The sequence below is a fragment of the Crotalus tigris genome, unplaced genomic scaffold (genome assembly GCF_016545835.1).
Source record: "Crotalus tigris isolate CLP2741 ecotype Arizona unplaced genomic scaffold, ASM1654583v1 scf7180000018371.15429387391:27106975, whole genome shotgun sequence".
Lineage (NCBI taxonomy): Eukaryota > Metazoa > Chordata > Lepidosauria > Squamata > Viperidae > Crotalus > Crotalus tigris.
The window spans coordinates 18,111,320-18,135,202 of NW_024096970.1; the positions used below are offsets into that span (position 1 = coordinate 18,111,320).

At 38.1% G+C, this 23,883-nt stretch overlaps 1 protein-coding gene across 39 annotated transcripts in view; it reads right to left on the bottom strand.

Moving 5' to 3' along the window:
• The window catches only part of NRXN3 (neurexin 3), a 1,348,849-nt gene that overhangs the window by 707,999 nt on the left and 616,967 nt on the right, over nt 1-23,883 (bottom strand). For 24 of the 39 annotated variants that reach the window (XM_039351582.1, XM_039351597.1, XM_039351579.1 and 21 more), the window contains one exon: nt 14,572-14,691. In XM_039351582.1, the coding sequence (XP_039207516.1) occupies nt 14,572-14,691 (120 nt within the window). Of the gene's footprint in view, nt 1-14,571; nt 14,692-23,663; nt 23,691-23,883 lie in introns of all 39 variants that reach the window. The other 15 variants (XM_039351578.1, XM_039351572.1, XM_039351571.1 and 12 more) reach the window with 1 other exon arrangement.

Sequence of the window (23,883 nt, forward strand, 5' to 3'; positions counted from 1 at the left end):
TGCAGTACTGCAATCTAACCACTACACCACCACAGCTCTTAAAACTAGGCAGCTAAGAATCACAGTGAAACAGCACCTCATCCTAATTAGTATAAAACTTTAAGAAGGAGACGAAACCTTTATGCCACTTACAGACTAATAGTCTTTTGCTTGACCTAAGACTTAAAGGGCTGAGTATTACAGATACATTTACATGGTAGCATCACCTTGAAAGTCCTAGAATCTGTTGTTGGGGCAGGGGATAAATAAAGCATTGTGTACAATAATGGGACAATAATAAAAACATTTGTACAGATTTGTTATGCTTTGGTGTGTTCAGCAAAGAACCCTCAAACCAAATATGCTCTTAAAAGGCTGATAATCAGAAACTGGACAGTGACAAACCTCTTTCACTGTTGCTCTCTAAAGCCAGAATCCATGGTATGCTGTTTATGGTTTATTTATAACTGCCAAAATTAGTAGGTCTGATAGATAAATCCCACATGACTTTGTTCAGTTTCTTTTAAAGCCATATAATTTTTTGGCCACATTTGTTTCTCAGACACACCCAGTGACAAGTTCATAACCACAACTCTACATTTTATCTAATACTCTTCTTTTGATTGTATCCATGTAATCCATGAATTACTTTTTAACAATTTAAAACTGAAAAAAGGAGGAAACCAGCTATCTAGAAATAAAATTTCTCGGACTGTTTTTCAGCTTGATCTCCCGAAATCAGTTTTCAAGCAAAGTAAGGTCATCTTGCAAATGCAAGCAACTGAAAATGCTTTTAAGGATGAGGAACCCATAGTTTATTTATTTTAACTGGAAAGGAAGAAGATTCTCTGATCTTTTCAGCGATTTGCATTCTGTTTTATTTTTTTTAACATTGGCTCTAGGCCCTCTGTAATATTTTGCAGTTCATCTAAGGAAAGATCTGTGGCAGATGAACTATAAAGGACACAGATGCTTCTTAGAATCTTCTCAGCCATATGGCTGATGGTCAGTGATGTTTGTTTATTATCCATCTTCATCATGCACTGAAGATCAGCAAGACAAAGATGCAGCAGTTCAAAGGTCATTTAGCACAATTTGGAGGCAAAAAGGAGCCACTATGACAAATAGTTATGAGAAATCAATGAGAAACTTGACAGAATTTTGGGACCAAATGAGACAATTAAGCCAGAAAGCAGAGCCATCTAAAAGAATGAATAGGCCCCTGGTCGTATTGTTGAGGTGATAATGGCCCCATCTTCATTTCAAAGGGACACTTCATATTTGGCAGGTGCATTATTAATGCCAGTATGAAGCAAATTATTTTTGTTGTTGGGCTAGTTCAGCACTTTGGAGAGCTCACCATATTTTTAAACTGGATGCTTATTACTGTAGATATATTATTATTCGGATACATTCTCCCTCCCTTTATTGTCTCCTGCTTCAAATGGGAGATAGCCATTGCTGTGAACTAACATTCTGAATCCATAGCCCAAATATGTTGCTACAAATGGAATTTGGAATCGTGTCATTTAAGAGAAGTAACTCCACACAGAGAAATCAAATATATTCTCAAATCCCGTTCATCAAATTAAAGTCTATTTTAGAGGTTTCTAAATAATTTGCTTCACTGTCTTTCTTTTGAGGATCATAATCTAGATAGCTGAAATTAAAATTTTGTGTCAAATCTTCAATGTTTCACAGCCAAGCCTGTTATATTAGTCCCTGGGTACTAAACTGTAATGTTGAGATATGTCTCTATGCACAACTAAACTGCACTATAAATTATCTAGTAGTCATCTACTGAAAATCAATAATCAGCAGATTAAATGGATTGCATAATAAACAAAACCTTGCTTCCAGATTTATCATATTTTACTTCATTTTGTTTGTTGTTTTATAAGGCAACCCAGCTCAAATAATATCACCAGATATCTCAACATTACAAGTTTAGTATGAAATCAAATAATAAGCAAATTAGAAACCCCAACCCAAATTGTATAACACTACAATACATAAATGTAAAATTAAAAAATGAGATATCTGTTTCTGTTGTATTTGTTTTTCCTGTCCAAATACTTTCCTTAAAGGAAAACCTCCAGAGGGTTGACATAACATTGTGATGAAATTCAGGTTTCATATTGTCAGTTTCCTGGATTTGAAGACTACAGTCCTTATGACAATGTGTTTCACGTGTCTGAGTTTTGCTGACATGATTCTAATAAGTTTAGCCACTTCCCTATTGCCAATGTGAGTAATGGGAAAGAAATACAGAAATAAAGCTACTGTATTGTTTCAAAAGAGATTTGGAGAGTGGTGTAATGTAACAATTTTTACATGACTTGTTTTTCAGCCACACAAACACTGATAAATAGAAAAACCTTGCAAAGAATAGTAGTAGTTCAATTTTTAAAATGTCTATAATCACTTTGCAGTCCAATAAAGAACATGGCTCAGAAATTGTCACTCAGGTACTAACAGAATGAGACATCTATGAAAGAGAGCAGGGACCCTTCAATTCATTAACTAAATTAATTCACAATCCAATCTTATCCAGCTTGGAGAAGAACAACTCAATTCCTCCCTACTCTTCTCTTCTGCACATGAATCTGCCTCCTCACTGTACATATATATCAAACAACTTGTGCAAGAACCATAAAATCCAAATGCCAATGGGAGTCCAGGTGTTATTTATTCCCTTATGATAAACCTTAGACATCACCCTTTAAATAGAAAACTACATTCCAGAATCTAACATAGACAACAGAAGAAGAAAGCAAGAGGAGCTTTAAGGAGAACAGCTATGCTAAAGAAGGAAATGCAAGTTTATTCCATTGTGCATCATTGCGCAAAAATTCTAGGCTTTGTAATCCTATAAATTTTCCAAATTATACAAGACTAGGATAGCCACTACTCATTTTGCTGGCACTACAGGTAGCCCTTGACCTACAACCACAATTGGGAACAGAATATTAGTCACTGAGTAGAATGTCATATGACCACTTCACCCAATGATTGCAGCACTCCTGGTTGTAATCATTAAATGATCTCAGGGTCATTAAATGGACAGAGTTTCAGGTAAGGAGTGTGTGGTACTTCAGGATGGCCCTGGGAGGCTCTGAGCAGGCTGAGCACAAGCTGGAGGGGGTGCTGCAATGCAGTAAAAAGCTATAGCCACTCATGAAGAGGCTTCTGAAGCACCACAAGAGTAGGTGATTTGGAGGAGGCTTCCAAAGGAACACAAGAATGGAGCCAACTTGGAGAAGGATGGAAGGTAACCGCAGTAAGAAGGTCATGCCTCACATAGGCTGGATGTGCCTGTCAGCAGCTGTAGAAAACCAATATAGGTAAATGGGGTCTTTGTCTGGGCTGATGGGCTGGGTGGATAGTGAGTTGTCCCAGACATGGACAGCTTTGCATGGATTGGTGGGGTGGATGGGTGACTGAGATTGAGGAGAGGGAGATATGTGGGTGGAGGATTGCAGCACTCCTGTGGTTTAATTTTTATCATGTGATCACAGAGAAGCTGCAACAGCCATAACTTTGGGCACAAATCTTAACTCCCTTTGTTCTGCACCATCATAATTTTAATGATGGTCATTTAAATGAGTGGTCACAAGTTAAGGACAACCTGTAAAGATAACAGAAGACTAGATCAACCGTAGTGTTGGGAAGGGCTGTTGGAAACCTATGGTGAAAAAGATCTAATAAACCCTTGGAAATAAGCTCTATTCTGATGTTAATTTTCATTATTTTGAAAAGGCTAGTTTGTAATTTCTGCAAAATTAGCAACAGAACAGCATCAGAACAGTTGCTTATCTGCTTCCCAGCCACATACTCTGCAACTGTTGACAGTTACTACTCTATTTAGTTAGACAGAAAAAAACTGTTTTTGAACTGCATTGATCTTATTATTAAATAAGGTTACCCTATCCTCCCCTCTAAAATAATAGTAATAATAACAATCAAAACCATAAGGCTATCAAGAAAATTTAGGATGTAAGCTGATGCAATTTTTGAGCAAAATGAAGAATAAGCAAGAGGGAACCTCCAATATAAGACTTTTGAGATATATATGCCATGACACATCTTTTTATTTATTATCTTTAAATGGCATGTACAGCATACAATGATCCCCAGAATTACACAAACAATTTTGGCTATACAAATGGGTGGAAAGAGACATACAACCAATGGTTTGGAGGAAATGGTTTGGATGAAATAGGATGACTGGTGGCAAGGGGATAAACCAGAGTAGAATAATGTATGTTGTATTATGGTTTAGTATAACTCCCATAACAAATTAAATGGTTTTCAAGCAAATGGGATATTTCCAATGAACCAGCCTTGAAGAGTACAACTGGATAAAATTTAGTAATTAATAGGTGTCTTTTTACACATGGTTGATGAAGCATGGGTAAATTTATTTCTACCATGCCAGAATATTTCTATGCTTTTTCAGTATCAGTAAATAATAACTTAAGCAAGTTAGAAATCTATGAATTGTAATTAAATACTAGAAATAAATGAGGTCTTTTGCAAGGTAATTCAGACTGAATGGTACTGGGAAAGTCAAAAATCATCTAACTCAGGGCATGAAATAATTGCCCCTGAAAACAACAGGCAAGATTATTACATGCCTGTACAAAATACATTATGTGAAGACCTTGCTCTCTAGAGAAGGCTCTAGTACCAGAAAACCTGGAACTTAAGAGAAAACAATGACTGGCAGAAAGGTGGATGCACTACTTAACAGGGGAGATAGATACTGTATTCCATTGGAAGATTTGAAAAGACCAGATTAAGGACAGATTATCAGGGAGAAAATCTAACTATGTCAACACTGATTGGATGGCACATACTCAGTAATCAATGGGAAGAATAATGAAGGCTTCCAGACCAGTTTGAAAGAGGGTCAGTTATGGTGCTGATAAAAAGCTATTGTGCATTGAAGGATGGAAGGCATTTATATTATTTCTATATAGGGATGATCCACATTTCATTCAAACTGAATTCCTGACTATCCATCTGATCTTGAAACAGCATGCTGAGTAAAATCTAAAATGAATAGGAACTTACATTGTCTAGAATCTGAAATAATGTCATTAATTTGGTACTATACTGAAAGCCTTAGAGATATACATTAATTACCATTTGTGCATTATATATTTCAAGAGTTGTAAAGGAAATCATACAAAAAAGGGACATCCATCATCAGTGTGACTGTCACAAATCTGGAATGTCCATTTGTTCCAGTCAATAAAAGTGATAACTATACAGACAAAAAACCCTGCTGAAACCATTCTATGGTTTCTAGTGAAAATAAATCATCCAGAAAGCAAGTTTAAAATTGCAACCTTGGACATAAGGAACATGGGTGCCTTTGAGTTAATGCAATCCTCTATGTCTCATGTACCCACATATACGTACAGTAAAATGGCAGATGTTTTGTGAATGTTTCTATTGTTTCAATGTTTCTTCATTCTTATTAGTGATATAAATTTATTGAAAAATAATTGAGATATATAATAGGCTCCAGGTTATTCCTGTCTTGCCCTAAATTTTGTGTGTCCATTTCACATTACTGTTATATGATTTCATGAAAGCAACCCTGATATAAAAAACAGAAATGAGAATAGTCCTTCTAATTTTTGAGCCTCTAAATACTGTATATTTAATCTATGACTCCTATTTTAAGCTGTCCTACCCAGGAATTCTACAAATTATAACTCTATTTCATCTGGAGAATGATACAGTAGGTTAGAGACGGATGATGTAGAATAAAGATTTTTATCATATAATACAGGAAGTCTTCAAAGAAGAGTAGAAATAGAAAAGTCTTCCAAAAAATGAAAGCAATCTAAAAAAAACAAAAAAACGTGAGCACATATATGTGAGAGAATCACATTATGCTATTTTATATTGGATGAATTAAAGCTAGTTTTATAAAGACCAGTCAATACTGTATTAACAACTATAATTTAAATATTAATATGAATAGCAATAATATAGACATAAAATTAATGACCACCGAGGAGGCGAGGTGGCGCAGCAGTTAGAGTGCAGTACTGCAGGCCACTTTAGCTGACTGTGTTCAGCAGGTCAGCGGTTCAAATCTCACCGGCTCAAGGTTGACTCAGCCTTCCATCCTTCCGGGGTAGGTAAAATGAGGACCGAGATTGTTGGGGGCAATGTAAATATATATATATATATATATATATATATATATATATATATATATATATATATATATGTATGTATATATATATGTTAGTCAAATAGTAATGATCACCAAGAGAGTATCTATAAAAATAGAATTTTAATCCACCGAGCTTTCGTCAAACACAATTGACATCGTCAGGGTTAAAAGGTAAGTGCCGGGGGAGAGTCTTATATACAGCTGTTTAGTGTCTGCTTCCGGCTCCTGGAGCGTGTCATGGGCCCCAGCTGATCGGGTTGGGTCTCCAGCCTACATCCCACATTACTAGTCTGCATTCTGTCATAAGTTGTTTCAGAGTTGGGAGTCCAGATCTTTTTGCCTTCCTTGCTCATAGCCTCCCCCCCACCACCATCCCACACACGACTTCCCTCTACGAGTGGGGGTGGGCAATTATCACTTTCAGTATCCTTACAAGCCTCACGGCTATTTTGGTCTGGTTTATCCGTCTCCCGGAATTGTGCCCTAGATTCATAACCCCCGCCCATATTGTTCCTCCTCCCCTCCTTCTTCCCCTGGGTTCCCCTGTACGGTCCGCTGTTCGTTCCCACACGCTCTGTCTTGCGCACCGTCAAGATGTTTTTTGTCATTGTCCTATTGTCAGTGGCTCGTTGTTCCATCCGTTGCCGATGGGCAACGTTACCGTCCGTCCTTGGTTCTCCATTCCCACTCCATACGGTGCTCTTCCCCTTTAATTGTAGTCGCTGTTTCATCCCATAACTTTGCGCTGGGGGTGTCGAAGGGGGGTGCATTCTCCTGCTGGATTGCGATCGAGTTGTCATGCTGTGTCTGGTAGCCTCCTCATGGGGGGGTTCATCGTCATTCTCCTCATCTCTACCGGACCTGGTTGTATTCCGTTTTTCTTCCAGTTTCTCGAATCCCCATCCATTTCCATTCCATCTCCATGCTGTTCCGTTCTCTACGGATCGTGGCGAATCCGATCCGTAGAGAACGGAACAGCATGGAGATGGAATGGAAATGGATGGGGATTCGAGAAACTGGAAGAAAAACGGAATACAACCAGGTCCGGTAGAGATGAGGAGAACGACGATGAACCCCCCCATGAGGAGGCTACCAGACACAGCATGACAACTCGATCGCAATCCAGCAGGAGAATGCACCCCCCTTCGACACCCCCAGCGCAAAGTTATGGGATGAACCAGCGACTACAATTAAAGGGGAAGAGCACCGTATGGAGTGGGAATGGAGAACCAAGGACGGACGGTAACGTTGCCCATCGGCAACGGATGGAACAACGAGCCACTGACAATAGGACAACGACAAAAAACATCTTGACGGTGCGCAAGACAGAGCGTGTGGGAACGAACAGCGGACCGTACAGGGGAACCCAGGGGAAGAAGGAGGAGAGGAGGAACAATATGGGCGGGGGTTATGAATCTAGGGCACAATTCCGGGAGACGGATAAACAAGACCAAAATAGCCGTGAGGCTTGTAAGGATACTGAAAGTGATAATTGCCCACCCCCACTCGTAGAGGGAAGTCGTGTGTGGGATGGTGGTGGGGGGGAGGCTATGAGCAAGGAAGGCAAAAAGATCTGGACTCCCAACTCTGAAACAACTTATGACAGAATGCAGACTAGTAATGTGGGATGTAGGCTGGAAACCCAACCCGATCAGCTGGGGCCCATGACACGCTCCAGGAGCCGGAAGCAGACACTAAACAGCTGTATATAAGACTCTCCCCCGGCACTTACCTTATAACCCTGACGATGTCAATTGTGTTTGACGAAAGCTCGGTGGATTAAAATTCTATTTTTATAGATACTCTCTTGGTGATCATTACTATTTGACTAACATGAATATTCCCAAGAGTCATGTTTTTGTTTTTATTTCCAATCATATATATATATATATAGAGATAGCACAGCCACGCCCCTAACCAATCAGAACACACCTCCACCCAATCAGAACACAGCCAAGCTCCCACCCAATCAGTTCATACCCCCACTGGCAGTTAAAAGGAAGAAACAGCTAAGACCACACATTGCTGCTCGAGGCACGAAGCTGAAAGCACCAGCCTGAAGATGACGAATGGGACTTATCGTCGAAACGTCGCCAAGACACTTCCAATTTTACGTGGGAGAAAACCCGAACAACCAAAGACGTACATACAAATACCCGCGAAAACCTCAGAAAACAAATATTGAACCTCTACGGGGAGGAAATCCACCATCTGACCAGGACCTATGAAAACTTGAAGTCCAAAGAGCTTCCATTTTATGCGACCTCACATTCCTACGCAACTGCCGAGATCAAAATCTAATCCCCACATGTTTCCAACTGAAATTCCACTCCAACTCTGCAGCCACCAAACGGATCCTGAAAAGAACAGAATTGGCCCTAATCAGAAATGAACTTCACACAAAAAGATTCCTCCTAGACCGAATTAACAAAGATCTCATCACACTCCACCTCAAACTCAGCAACAAGATCCACCCCGCACTTTGGGACAAATCCAAACAACTCGCCGTCTGGAGAGCCGAAACACAGACCACCCTCAAGACAGATACACACACCAACACACTCCGAAGACTACAAGAACGCCAGAAACAAACCCCTCCTCCCTCACAGCCACACATGAAGCAAACAGTGCATAACATCTCAGATAGGATCCTCACCAAAGCCGAAACCAATGTCCTTTCCAAAGGATTCAACTTTGCAGTCACTCCCAAACACATCCCCACTGAAACCATTATATGTGGAGTTGAAACCAGCCTGACCAAAATCAACCCCGACGATGCTAACAGAATCAGACTCGAAATCACCAACATCCTCTGTACCAGCAAGCCACCCAAAAGCAACTTACCCAAAGAGGAACAGACAGCACTACGTAACCTGAAAGAAGACACCAGCATAATAATCCTACCAGCAGACAAGGGCAACGCCACGGTGGTTATGAACACATCTGACTACCAAACCAAATTAACCAACCTACTCCAAGACTCCACATACAAACCCTAAATACAGATCCCACCACCTACCTGGAAAAAACCACCAGATCCAAAATAAAAGCCTCCCCCATTAGCGAAGAGATCCAGCAAAGAATCATTCCCAGAGAGAAATCATCCAGATGCCCCAAACTCTATGGTCTCCCCAAGAACACAAGGAAGGAACCCCACTCAGACCTATAGTCAGCTCCATAGGCTCACCTCTACAAAACCTAGCCAAATTTCTCGCCAAACAACTACAGCCCTATGCAGAATCCATCACCTCACACGTAAAAAACTCATTCCACTTTATAGAGATCATAAAGAAACAAAACTTACAGCCCAGCGACCTACTCGTGAGCTTTGATGTCATATCCCTCTTCACCCAAGTGCCTATCAAAGAAGCCTTGACAGCTATCCAAAACAAATATAACCCCCCCAAACACATCTTAGATCTGACCAACCACTGCCTATCCAACACATACTTCATCTATAATGGACAAAAATACAAACAAACAGAAGGAGCACCCATGGGATCACCCCTCTCACCTGTCATTGCCAACCTCTACATGGAACACTTTGAAACCCAAGCTCTAGAAAAATCGATCACAAACCCAAACTCTGGCTCAGATACGTAGACGACACCTTCATAATCTGGCCACATGGGAAAGAAAAACTGGACAACTTCCTCACACACCTCAACAGCCTACACCCCAAAATACAGTTCACCATGGAAACAGAAGCTAACAACCAACTTCCCTTCCTGGATGTCTTAGTCTACAAGAAATCCAATGGCTCCCTAGGACACACCATCTACCAGAAGAAAACACACACAAACCGCTATCTGCACGCTCTCTCACACCACCACCCAGCACAGATCAACTCTGTAGCCAAGACACTCATCTCCAGAACAAAACGCTTAGCTGACGAACAACACCTAAAACCCGAACTACACACTCTCACCAATGTACTAACATCCAATGGATTCCATAGAAATAAGATTACAAACCTAATCCAAAAAGAAACCCCCACTAAAATCCAAGACAAAGAACAAGAAAACGGCAAAGCCATCCTCCCATACATAAAAGGCATCCACAGACAGAATCAGTAAGATCCTCCATAAACACAACATCAAAACAGCATTCTGCACAAACAGAAAAATATCCACCATCCTTAGAAACCCCAAAGATAAAATTGAATTAGAAAATCAAGGAGTATACGAAATCCCATGCACCACTTGTCCCACCACATACATCGGACAAACCAACAGAAGAATAAGTGCACGCATTGAAGAACATAAGAACTCAGTCAAAAAAGAGGAACCAACATCTTCCCTGGTCCAACACCTTAAAGCCACAGGACATGAAATTGACTTTAAAAATACCAGAACCATTGCCAAAAGTGAACATTTTAATAACAGAATAATCAGAGAAGCCATCGAGATAGAAAAACGCCCACACAGCATGAACAAGCGAGATGATACCTCCCGCCTACCAGCCATTTGGAAACCCGCCCTTATTGACAAACGACCCTAACACAAAAAATGATACCCCAGACCCACACTCACAAAAACCACACAGGATGTCACCACCACACATCCACGCAAAAAGCAAACCCAAAGCCACACCGATGATGAGGCACGACCACAAACCAGAAGCCAGACCAGAGCTGCATCATTAGCCACTTTAAAGCCCTCCAATCCATACACGAAGCAAACTGACACCCTCCATGAAAATGAGGCACGACCACAAACGCGAAGCCAAAAAATAGCAAGGCAGCCCAAAATCTTAAACCCCTCTGCAACTCAGACTAACCTGAGCACAACCAAACAGAACACTCCCCCAGCCAATCAGAGCACAGCCAACCCCCCAGCCAATCAGAGCACAGCCAACCCCCCAGCCAATCAGAGCACAGCCACGCCCCTAACCAATCAGAACACACCTCCACCCAATCAGAACACAGCCAAGCTCCCACCCAATCAGTTCATACCCCCACTGGCAGTTAAAAGGAAGAAACAGCTAAGACCACACATTGCTGCTCGAAGCACGAAGCTGAAAACACCAGCCTGAAGATGACGAATGGGACTTCGTCGAAACGTCGCCAAGACACTTCCAATTTTACGCGGGAGAAAACCCGAACAACCAAAGACCTACATACAAACACCCGTGAAAACCTCAGAAAACATATATATATATACACACACACACACACACACACACACACACACACACACACACACACATATACATATACATTGCTTACTGGTGTACACCGCTTAGAGAGTGCCTGCACTTAAAGCGGTATATAAGTCTCATAAATAAATAAATAAATAAAATTATTCCATCAGAAATACATTGGAAAAAAGGTTTTCACTCCAGAGCTTCCAGCAAGCAACTGATCTGTTGCAGAGAAAAAGCTCCTGGAGCAGCTTTTAGTATACAGTACATTTTACTATAATACTTAATTAACAGCAAGAGTAATTTCAAATAACACTATGATTTAAGTTCAATTTCCAAGTAATTTTATTTAAATATCTATAATGTATTTGCATTCGGGAGGAAGATAGAATAAGTACTGCATCAACTATGCAATTTAATAAAAGCATTCATCAAATGAATATATACTTCAGTCCTTATTTAGGAAGCTACAAATCATTGTTTTGCATTGGTTTTCACTCTTATTTACTTATTAGAAAAAAGGCAGACAGTATTAAAGCTACCCCAATTATTTGGCTAATTTCTTAGGGATGATTTACGTCCTAGTTTTTAGAACTTAATTTTGTATTTATCATCTCACAAAATAATCTGTTTATTTAAAGAAAGAGAAAAGTATATATCATAGTTAGTTATAGAATATAACTATATATAGTTATAGAATATAGAACTGGAGAAGAAACCAAAATGTCTCATAGAAATTAATATTCTTGCTCTACAATCATTTGTCTATCTATCTGTACAGAATGAGATATATTCACAAACACCATAAACTTGCACATTAAGCCTAATTTCAAATATACCTAGCTCATATTATACAAATCCTTCTAAAGTCTTATAGCTCCAAATTGTTCATTATGGATATGTCCATTATGGATATATCCATAGTCCATTATGGATACCGGTATGTATAGACCTTAACAGCACATAATAACCTGGGCTGTAAATTAATATTAATTAGCTGAATGGATTTCTTTCCCTCATTCTCAGAAAGGGAATCCATATGGCCTTTTTTGTGTGCTCAAAAACAGTTTGTGTAGTTCTCCTAGTCTTTGATTCATACTAGCCTCAGGACATTAAGGGATAATTTTTATTTGTTCTCCAGAAAATAATAAAAAATGAAAGGAATAACATCCGCTCTTGCACACCCAAGATCTTTAAATATAAGTAACAGCACATACCTTTTGTGATCTCAGCTTGATAGGTTCAGAGAAATCAGCATGAACTTACCTGTTCTGATCCATGAGGAGGCAGTATCTCACAACAAACATTTCTGAATTAAAAGTACGGTATGAGGATCAAAGCCACACAACTAATGGCAGTTCAAAAATGAACAAGCCTTTCTTTAGATCCATCACTTTGACAAAATCATCATAAGAAGAGGATGGCTTTCTAAAACTGTGTTTTCTGTGTTTTCTTTCCCTTTAACTTCTTTGCAAATCAGGCACACTTAACAATTTTCTGACATGTTTCTTGCATACATAGCACATGTTATTATATACATTTTAAACAATGGAAAAGCTTCTTTTAATCGGCTTTTAAATTTCAATTTACCCTCTAGATGTCATTTCTAGCCATTTATTCCTGAACATTAAGGAAAATCTCACACTGTGCTCAGAGGCTGGCTTCCTGGCTTGCTGAAACCTTTATAGTGGCCATCTAAAATGATTGCAATAATATGGACCATTTTATTAACTGCAGGAACAACATGAAATAATTTATCCTGTTAAGAGCTCTGCAAAGCTGATGACTTAAATGCAGCTTTATAAATGTAGCTTTGTATTACTTATACACTGGTTGTCTTATCACGTCTTTTAGAAAAAATAAGAGGAACGCATATATGTTAGAAGGGTATTAATGGACTATTAAGTCCCAGAAAATAAATAATATATTAAATGGGCTCTATTATATTAAAGAATTCTAAGGGGATTTGACAGGGAGAGAGAAAAAATGCACGCTATGAGCCCAGCTAATAAACACCTACAGACCAGCTTCCCATTTTTACATTTATTTCTAACAGTAAAATTACTTTAACACTGCAACATTTTCCACCTATCTTTAGCTAAAAGCTAAAATTTTCTTTGGTATCTTATATCGTGAACATCTATATTCATGTGAAATCATTTTTATATAGAATTTTGAAAGTGGGCTTACTTCTTTCTTTAAATTTGGAACAGCATCAGAGTAATTCAACAGCCTATTTTGAACTTAAAACAGTTGTTAGAAATTCCAAATATGGTGGTCCAAGCCCAAAAGGTGTTAAATATATTTGGTATTATGAACCCAGATCCATTACTTGCTAACTGATCACTCTATATCAATGTTTCTCAACCTTGACAATTTTAAGACATGTGGACTTCAACTCCCAGAATTCTGGGAATTGAAGTCCACATGCCTTAAAATTGTCAAGGTTGAGAAACACTGTATATGTTGATAGTAAGCTTAACCTAGGACCTTCTCTTTTTATAGACAATCACTCTGAGCTATAGACCTTCTTCAAGATATGGTTATATAAAGCTTGAAAAGTTACTCAGGCATAGTGTTCCATATCATGTTATAACTTGATGATAAATATATATTATATTATCATTCTGTCAAAGCAAAAATATTAGCAGTGTTTCATTAGTCAGACACATGACACATTCTACATTTCTAATGATAAACAAAATCTGCTCTTTTGTTACATATCCAGCATGGACCATTTCCCAGGTTAAATTCTGATTTAATGCATCACCTCTTATGGTAAACATTTGCTTAAAAAACATATCATGGGGAAGAACTTAGCGTCTAATGCAGGTGTATTTTGTAGAACCAGTAAAGTTTACAGACTTTCATTTAAAAACTTTTGAATTTTGCATGCATTTAGAAAAGGCCACACATGTATATGAGGATTAGAAAAACTTTTAAGAAGCAAATGTACTTCTTAGGAAAGCTCTTATTATTGTCTAGCACATACAGTTCCATCTGGTTGCTATAAAAAGAACATCAATACCTTTTAAAAAATGTATTTAAACACGAAAACAGAATGCACTCATAGACTTTGATACTGAATCAAAGAAAATAAAAACTTTCCATTTCTCTTATCTAATCCAGTTTCGTAAGCTAGTTTCCCAGGAAGTTCACGAAATAACGCTAACATTAGAATTCATGCAGGACACAGACCAAATGGTTCTCAGTTCCCTAGTAAACAATTCAGTTTTTAAAAAGGTGGTACTCACGGTCATTGCACTGATTTCCAGAATATGATGTCATGGAACAATCGCAAGTGAAGCCTTCCCACTGCTGAATACAGATGCCTTGGTTGGCACAGGAATCTTCCTGACAGGTGGTGCTTGGTCCTGAAATGGGATACCAAGAAATGCATGAAAGAAAGAGTAGCTACTAAGAAATCAACACAATAGTGGATTATGAATTGTTATCTTCATGCAACCTCCTGCCCACCTTCCCTACCCAGCCCCCCAAATTGTATTCTTTTCCATTTCATGGAACATGCCACAGAAATTCAGGACACATAAAGACATGGAGAATTAAACACTCAGCAACAAACAGGTAACTTGTACACAGCAGAAGGAATGTATGAAAAGTAGCATATTCCCTCCTTGGTAGGGTCAGGGAGAAAAAGGCTTATACGTACTATTTCCTCCAAAAATACTAAGACTTGTCATAGCCCTCCTATTCTCAGTTAAACAACTTCATTCACCAGGTTATCAGTCTTCCTATGCTTTTTTTTCATAAATGTTATTTCCATGCTGCAGATATATTTTCTAGGGAATTTGGTAGAAACATGGGCTGACAGTCTGTGAGGTGGACATCATTATGTGTGAGTTGGGTAGCTAAATAAACCAGATTAATTGTCTAGTAAATCTCCCTTCCTCCTAAAACTCTTCTACTGATATTTGGGGGGAAAAATTAATAGGCCCTGGTAAAATGTCAGCTCTTTTTGATTTGTTCCTTTGCTTGTTCCATTTTCTTCCTTGTATGAAATTAAATACTTCTTTTCCATCATAGATGAGAAATTTAGGTTTGTACCAATAATTCTGCAGATCTGAGAATGTTTGAAATTGCACAGAGGCTTTTAGAAAAATGTCTATGACACATGTCTTTTTTGGATGTATTAAGCTAATTATAGTTCTATTTGGACTTTGCAAGTAGTTACTATTGGTTTTATGAGTATTTCACATAGTGCTCCAGTGGATACTAGTCTATTCTCTTAAATACTGTAGCACAAAGAATGAGGATTTAAGATGAATAAGAAATAAATTTGACTTGCTCCATGCTGGTGAGATATCTGGATATAATTAATTAGCAGTATCCTATGAGATTCATGTATCAAAATGGACCCCTATCCATTGTGGAATGATTAAAAAAAATGATGATAAATGATTTTGCTTCTTTAGCAATGCTGTCAAATCTACAAAGCAGAGAGAGATTTCTTTGAAATAGGAACCAAGTGAATGATAAGTAGAAAGGAGATCCAGGACACGTCAATATAGCTACTTTGTCATATTCCCTTCTATCCTGGAAGGAAATCTTGCTGTCACCACTGCATGCCATCTTCATGCATCCACTCAATATTCTAAGGTCATGGTTCTTTTGATGGAAATTTCAGCCCCAACCAACAATCTTTACCACATGACAAGATCTCCTTCAATTTACATGCACAATGCTCTATTTTATGCCCTGAAACCTCCCTCCCTCCCTTTCTTTTTCTACCAAAGACCAATTGTGTTTTTTTTAAAAAAAAATATTGAAACTATGGATCAACTAAGCAACTCTTTTGTATCAACCTAAAAATCCCTAGATGTTACCAAGAATTAGAGTATTTAAAACAATTTCTGAATGGCCAGCTGGACTCTAGATCCAAGTCGTTTGACAGTAAGATGGGCAGCATATAAATTTAATAAATAAATGAAAATAAATAAAAAATAAGTAAATAAATATTAGAGGACATTTTTTGAATCCCAGCTTCATGTTTCAAACCAGTGATAAGCTAGCCAATTTCGGATTTCATATTCTCTACACTGAACAGTTGATGGTCAGCCGATATAATTATAAATGGGGGAAAAATTTGCTGCAGAAGCCAAGGTTCTCATTCTCCCTCACAGCTAAAAATGTATTGAAGAAAGAGAGAGAGAACAGGTTAGGCACTGCATAATCCTACAGGAAACCAGTAGAACCAGCTGGTTTCACAAGTTTGCCAACATGGAACATGACATTTCAGTCCACCTCCTCTAAGCTTTACAGTGATGACACATAGTATTTGAAAGTGGGATAAGAATACATATTCTTATAAGAATGCAATAGAACTCTGCAACAAAGGGTTGTAGAAGAGGTCTGCAACAAAGGGTGGATTAGGTTTAAAGCAATAGCTCAGCAATCTTCTTCTCTTCGGACATTCTAAGTCCTCATCTCTCTTTTTGAATGGATTTCCAAACAGATCACCAATACTGTCACTTATATTAAATCCTTCATTGTCTTTCCTTCTGATTTATAAAATATGCTCCTCAACAGGCTCTGAATCTGTGGCTGATGTTGCAGAAAGTGAATTGCTGCATTCAGTATAGGTTATAAACACACATATTTTTAATCAGTGAAGAGACAGGTCCTTAAATACATCTCCATCTGGGTTCTCTTCAAAGCAATTCACTATTTCAACTGATTTAGAAGAAAATTATGAACAATAAGAGTAAGATGGTTTAATTACATCTGAAGCATAAATCATTTCATATACTATTTGGGAACCTCTAAAGTTTATCCACTGGCATTCAGGAAATGGATCTATGGTTTAGTAAAAACATTATCACTAGATCTTTCCTTATATTCTGATTCAAGATAGAACGGGCAGTTAAATGAACTTGGTGCTCCTATATTAAATCAAGTTATTTACAAACCATTCTGGGCTTGTTATGTCTGGTTTGCATAGTGTTTAGTTATTTGTGGAAACAAGACTATAATTGGTTAATCTCTGAACTATATATTATGAATTTCCTTAATATCAGGTGTGAGATTGGGGATGAGCAATACTTGGCCTTCAATAAATTTTTTAGGCTCTAACTTTCACCATCTGTCATGATGGCAAATAGGAATCCAATGGAGCACTAGTAAAAGATGAAGCCAAAGATGCTTTCGCTTATATAGCCTACTTGTAAGCTTCCAAGAATTACCTGGTTGAGGATATTAAACTAAATGGGTAACTGGTCTGAGCCATCATGGGATGTATAGGATCTCAGGTTCTACAAGGAAACTTATTTCTCCTATGCTTCGTTGTGATTTACTTTTAGAATCTATTTGGTAAAAATGGAGCAAATTATTTGTTTTGCAAAATTTCTACCTCCAACCCAGTGAACCATTTTTGATATACAGGTAGTCCTCGGCTTACAACAGTTCATTTAGTGACTGTTCAAAGTTAAAATGGCACTGAAAAATATGACCATTATGACCATTTTTCACACGACCGTTGCAGCATCCCATGGTCACATGAACAAAATTCATGATACTTGGCAATTGGCTCCTATTTCTAATGGTTACAGTGCCCCGGGGTCATGTGATCCCCTTTTGCAACCTTCCGACAAGCAAAGTCAATGAAGAAGCCAGATTCGTTTAACAGCCACGTTACTAAGCTAACAACTCCAGTGATTCACTTAACAGCTGTGGCAAGAAAGGTCATAAAATGGGGCAAAACTCACTTAACAAATGTCTCACTTAATCTCATAAATGTTGGGATCAATGGTGATCATAACTCGAGGACTATATGTATAATCTTTACATTTTTGCCAGCAACACTAGCTAAGGCACTTCAAGACCTGGCTTATGCCTTTTTATTTCTCTAGAATTGTAAAATGAGGGCAGCCTATACTGCTGTTATTTGGATTATATCATGAAAATTTTACAGTATATTACATGAAGATAGTCAAACTGAGAGCTACCCTGGCTTATATTAATTCTGGTAGGGAAAATGCCAAACTCCTGGAACTCTAAATCAACTTCCCTTTTAAGCATCTCTCTACAAACTCTCACAATTCTCCAAAGGACCACCCATGTTTGCAAGAAGAAAACGGAGAGCAGATAGTTTCTGCCATTAAATCCCCTCTTCCATGCATAACTGGCTGGTAAATCTAATTGGATCACTTGTCAGGTTAGGGTCCTTCGTTTTACAGGCTGGAAGTGTGGAGAAACTACTTAGACACCTTATGCCACATGGCTGGATAGAAACCTTGGTTTCTTTATTTCATGCTAGAATGAATCTACTTAAAGCAATTGATTGTCCTCTATAACACGAGGATGTGGACCTTTCACATGCTCTCTGCAGTTTAAATTGGGTGCTGTCCTTCCTGATTTTTCACTGCTTAATGGGGCCCTGTGCTTTGAGTTTCTCATGCTTAGTGTTAGGTAGTAAATGCTTAATGACAGAATCAGCATTCCTGTTCTGAGAAACTCCAGTTTCCAATGCATCTCCAGCTTAGTCAGGAATGTCCAAAGCATGTGGTTATTAAAGTCAATTGCCACAGTAGTGCAATTAAAATGATACGCATTAAAACAAACAAAACAGAACTTCAGTGGCACTGTTGCAAATAACTTAAAACCCACACCACATGATATCCCTGCCCATGTTTCATGTTTTGGGGCTTTATTCTTGTAAGATATCTGCTGGAGATTTTGAAGGAACCTCGCCTAATTTGATTGACTAGATCAGCTTGAAAGTACTTGCCAATTTATTGCAGACTAATCACCTAACAAATGCATAATTACAATTCACATGTTTCAAATACATTTGTGAAAAAGCTTTTACAATGCATATCTGGAAAAAAAAACCTTTTAGGTGAGCAACCAATCAAGATTGTGTGCCTGAAGCAGAACTTTACATGCATTTAAAATCTCTGGGGAAGAAAAGGAAACAAAGTGAAATTTTATCTCTGTGAAGTCAGCATGGGAATGCTAAAAAGAGTTCTGACATTTAGCAGGGATGTATCTTTCTTTAAGTCAAATGTATAGATGTTATATTTGCTTTTCAAATATAAGCAATTTTTACAGACCCTTCTTGCTAGGAGAACATCTGCCATTGATGCTTCTTTTCCCTACTAGGGTCTTAACTCCTGTGTTTGTGACACTTGATTATCACAATAGACATGTCACAAAAATTAACAGGTCAATCCCCCTCCCCACACACAAACAAAACACACTCCAAAGTAAAATAAAGCTGCTTTATGTTTGGCCATTCATGACAGAAGCAAAAGGGAGCTAACTGATGTGCACTGAAGAGAAAAGGATTTAAATAATATATTTCTCCAAACTTTGTATAGGGTGTCAGAAATGCTGTTTTTATAAATGCTTTCTGGTTCTGCTTTCTTCACCTAACAAAACATTAAAGCCTTAATGTTACATTATGCAAATAATGTCATATCTGATTTAGATTTCAGAAGACATCAATTTAGATGTCAAGATTTATGAAAACACTGTTTGCATTTAAAACCATCCAGCTCAGTGAATTTCTCTCAAACTCACTATTTAAAGGAATATCTTACAGTGTTTTAGGAAAAATCACACAAGAATCTGCCAGCAAATAAAAGTAGAAAAAATGCACACTTTGATAATAGCCACCAAGATTTATTGTCCAGGTCAAACATGGCTCTAGATAATACTAGATAACTCTAATATTAGATGATAGTATTAAATAATCAAACCTTACACTCAAGACAGCTACCAAAGTTTTGCGATTCAGCAGCTAATAACACAATTTGCCTAACATAGGATTTTGAAAATGCATTTACCAGAATGCTCAGAAATATTTCCATATTTTCAGTGACATACAGAGTGGCCATAAGAGAAATGAAATTGTATGTGTCCCTGTCTAGGTTATCAATGGTTTTCTACAAGTGAAGTTTTTGCTTGTCTCTCTATCAGCATGACAACACTGGGCATTCTGAACCCACAGCAATGCAATAGAATCAGTATGAGATTCCCGATAGACTGGAATTGAGAATGAGAAAGAAGCCATAACTGAATATGAGCCAATAGTATGATGCTGTTGCAAAAAAAAGCAAAAAACAAAATGCAGTCATAAACTACAGAAAGAAAGAAAGAAAGAAAGAAAGAAAGAAAGAAAGAAAGAAAGAAAGAAAGAAAGAAAGAAAGAAAGAAAGAAAGAAAAGAAGAAGAGTATTGTCAAATGTACTGTCAGACATTGTTTGGCTGATAAAGGAAAGGACCCCAAAGTAAAATTTATCAACCGTCTTCAAGTACTTAAAGAGAGGATGAAATGCAAAGAGTTTAAATAACCAGGAAGTAGATTTTGGTTGGACACCAGGACAGCTGTTCAACAATGGAGCAGACGGTCTTGGGCAGTGGCAGACTCTCCTTGTTTAGAAGTATTGAGAATCCTGCAATGAACAGGGGCTGGACCAGATATCTCCAGATTCTATTCAACTATTCCAGTCTACAGTGTGTTTCCATAAGCCCTTGCACAATAAAATACAGGTAATCCTCAACTTACATCTGTTGATTTAGTGACTGTTCAACGTTACAACAGCACTGAAAAAAGGGACTTATGACCATTTTTCCCACTTACAACAGTTGCAGCATCCCCATGGTCAATGGGATCAAAATTCAGACACTTGGCAACTGACTCACATTTATGATGCTTGCAATGTCCCAGGGTCATGTGATCCTCTTTTGCAACCTTCTGATAAGCAAAGTCAATGGAGAAACCAGTTTCATTCAACAGCTATGTTGCTAATTTAACAACTACAGTAATTCATAAAAGGGGCAAAATTCACTTAAAAACAGCCTCATTTAGCAACACAAATTTTGGGCTCAGTTGTGGCCATAAGTCAAGACTACCTATAAATACATGTACAAGAAATCTACATCAGTCCAGAAGCTTGTTCAGTCCAATTTCTTTTTTTTCATAGGGGCCAAAGAGATGCTTTGGAAACCTATAAGTAGGGAATACAGAGCCGTGGTGGCACAGTGGTTAGAATGCAGTACTGCAGGCTAATTCTGCTGACTGCCGGCTGCGAGTAGTTCGGCAGTTCGAATCTCACTAACTCAAGGTTGACTCAGTCTTACATCCTCCCAAGATCGGTAAAAATGAGGACCCAGATTGTTGGGAGCAATATGCTGACTCTGTAAATCGCTTAGAGAGGGCTGTAAAGCACTGTGAAGTGGTATATAAGTATAAGTGCTATTGCTATTGCTAAATAATTCTCACACTCATATTCCTTGCTAAATGGTATTGAAAAGCAAAGCCATGAGTTTTTTTTTCTCTGCATCTCAGCTGAGTGGGTAAACAAAATTTATGGATCACAGAATATTTACCCTTCTTTTAGAATCTTTGTTTTGTATGTTTTAGAAGAAAAGCAATTATGCTGCTTCCTATTTTGTGTAAATCTTACAAGTGTTATTATTCCATCAATTCATCCATTAGAATTTCTTCTCATACCTTCTTTTCTTCTTTTCTTGGAGATAAGATTTACTGATAAATGTTGACTGCCTTTCAATAATGCTGGACTAGGGATCATTTCTCCATTTTTTATTTCCCAACTTTGAGGTGGCCTCCTCCTCCTCCTTCCAGCCCATTCCAATGGGCAGGCACCAAAAATCAGAGGGATGCTTCTTGGCTTTTGATAGATGGCATTGTTTAATCAAAAAGACCAGAATATTCTAACTCTGTCAATTCATATTAGCCAAGCAGAAACCATGGAAGATAGGCAATCCCTCAAATAACCTGGTCCAATGCCATGAAAGTTTTTACAGGGGATAATAAGCACTTTAAATCGTACCCAGAAACATACTGGCAACCCGTGCAATTCACGAAACCCTATCACAAAACTGGAACTTGCTACAAAGAAATGAAGAGTGTAGCACCATAAAAATGACAACCTCAATTCTCAAAGTCATATCAGATCTCAACCTGCTGCCAGTCCAGAGGGATATCATTATTGCCAGTATCAAAAGCCACTGAGAGATTAAGAAGCAGAAAGATGGATGTATCTCTGGCATCACCAAATGTCATCCATAAACACAATTAATGCTGCTGTATAGGCCTTGAAGGACAAGGCAATGAGTCATTACCAGTCAGGGAAGGGAGCCTTGAGCCCATCCAAGGAACTAGTTTGTGAAAATTTCTCAGGTACTTGTCTAATTCACATTTTGATAAGGTGGAGGAAAGGGAAGCTCATTCAGGCTTGGAAGATTCTGTTACTGTAAATAAAAATAATCCTGGCCTAAATGGCATTTGTTTCTTCATCTTCTTTAGCTTATAGGACTTGTAGGACTGACAGCTGTCTCTGTGTTTGAACTGACTGAACAGATCTAAATAATCTGCTTCCACAAGATTCTCTACTTGCAGGCACAAACTTCTCAACTGGAAGCAAGATGATAATTAGATGATCTTGCAAAGCTGATGGCATCACCCCTTCTCTGAAAGAAGCTGATATCATAGCACAAACCCAGCTACAATAACATCCTGTGTCACCTCATAACTCAGGAAGCTCTAATAAACATGTAGCCAAATCCACCATGCGAAGAATTCTGTCTACTCCCTCAAGAGGCACCAAATCAAAACTATCTGAGGTAACACCACAATATGAGCTCTGGGCACTTTAGCTGGAACTGCCCATTTAGAATTTCATCGGTTTTCCAATTATATAATGAGTACACATTTCCAAATGAATGTGCAAAAGCAGCTACAAATACTAAATGAAAGAGAGAAAACAAAGAATCAGGACTGGGAAAGTGCCTTAAAACATATTTGCATTTTTGTGCAATAGTTTCCCATCCACCCCTAGAAACATGAAGAAAATTTACCCTTCAAATATTTGTAATCAATTATCCCTCTTTAAACTTTTTCTATCCCCCCACCATATATGTTTTCAGAATGAGTTTCATAATCATAATGAGATTGAGCAGAGAATTGGAAAAACAGTTTCCTGGATCATATGATTGCCTTGTAAGTAATTTCACTGTGCTGAAGTACTTATCCCACATCTTGATTTTAGGAACTAAACATTCAGTTCTACTTTCATTATGTATTTTAAACCTTTTTGTTCAGAAAATCAAGCCATGCAGTTATAGATATTCTTAAGATGAGATACAGTCAAACCTCTCAAGCTAGGCCAAAAACCTTAGTAAACATTTCTCCCCCAAAATTCTCACCACCCCATTCTCCAACTTAGCAAGTTGAAGAAAATTAATATCCTTTTGCCTTAGAGATGTGACTGCATTAATAAGGAATATCGATATTGATATATAAAAGGTTACATTAGAAGGTAACTTTTAGTCAAACTGGCAAGGAAACAAAAGCCTTCTCTACCTTGCAGGTCAGCTTTGGTCAACTCAACTTTGTTAGCAAAAGAACGGAAAAAAGCGAAAACAATAAATCAGAGTTAGTAAAATAGCAGATAAACCAGGGTAACGTCTACAAAAATAAATTAAAAGAAATTGGGATAACCAACACAACCCATATGCTCTCTTCAGAGATATGGGTGACACCAGCAAGAGACATGAAATGACACCATCAAAGACAACAGACA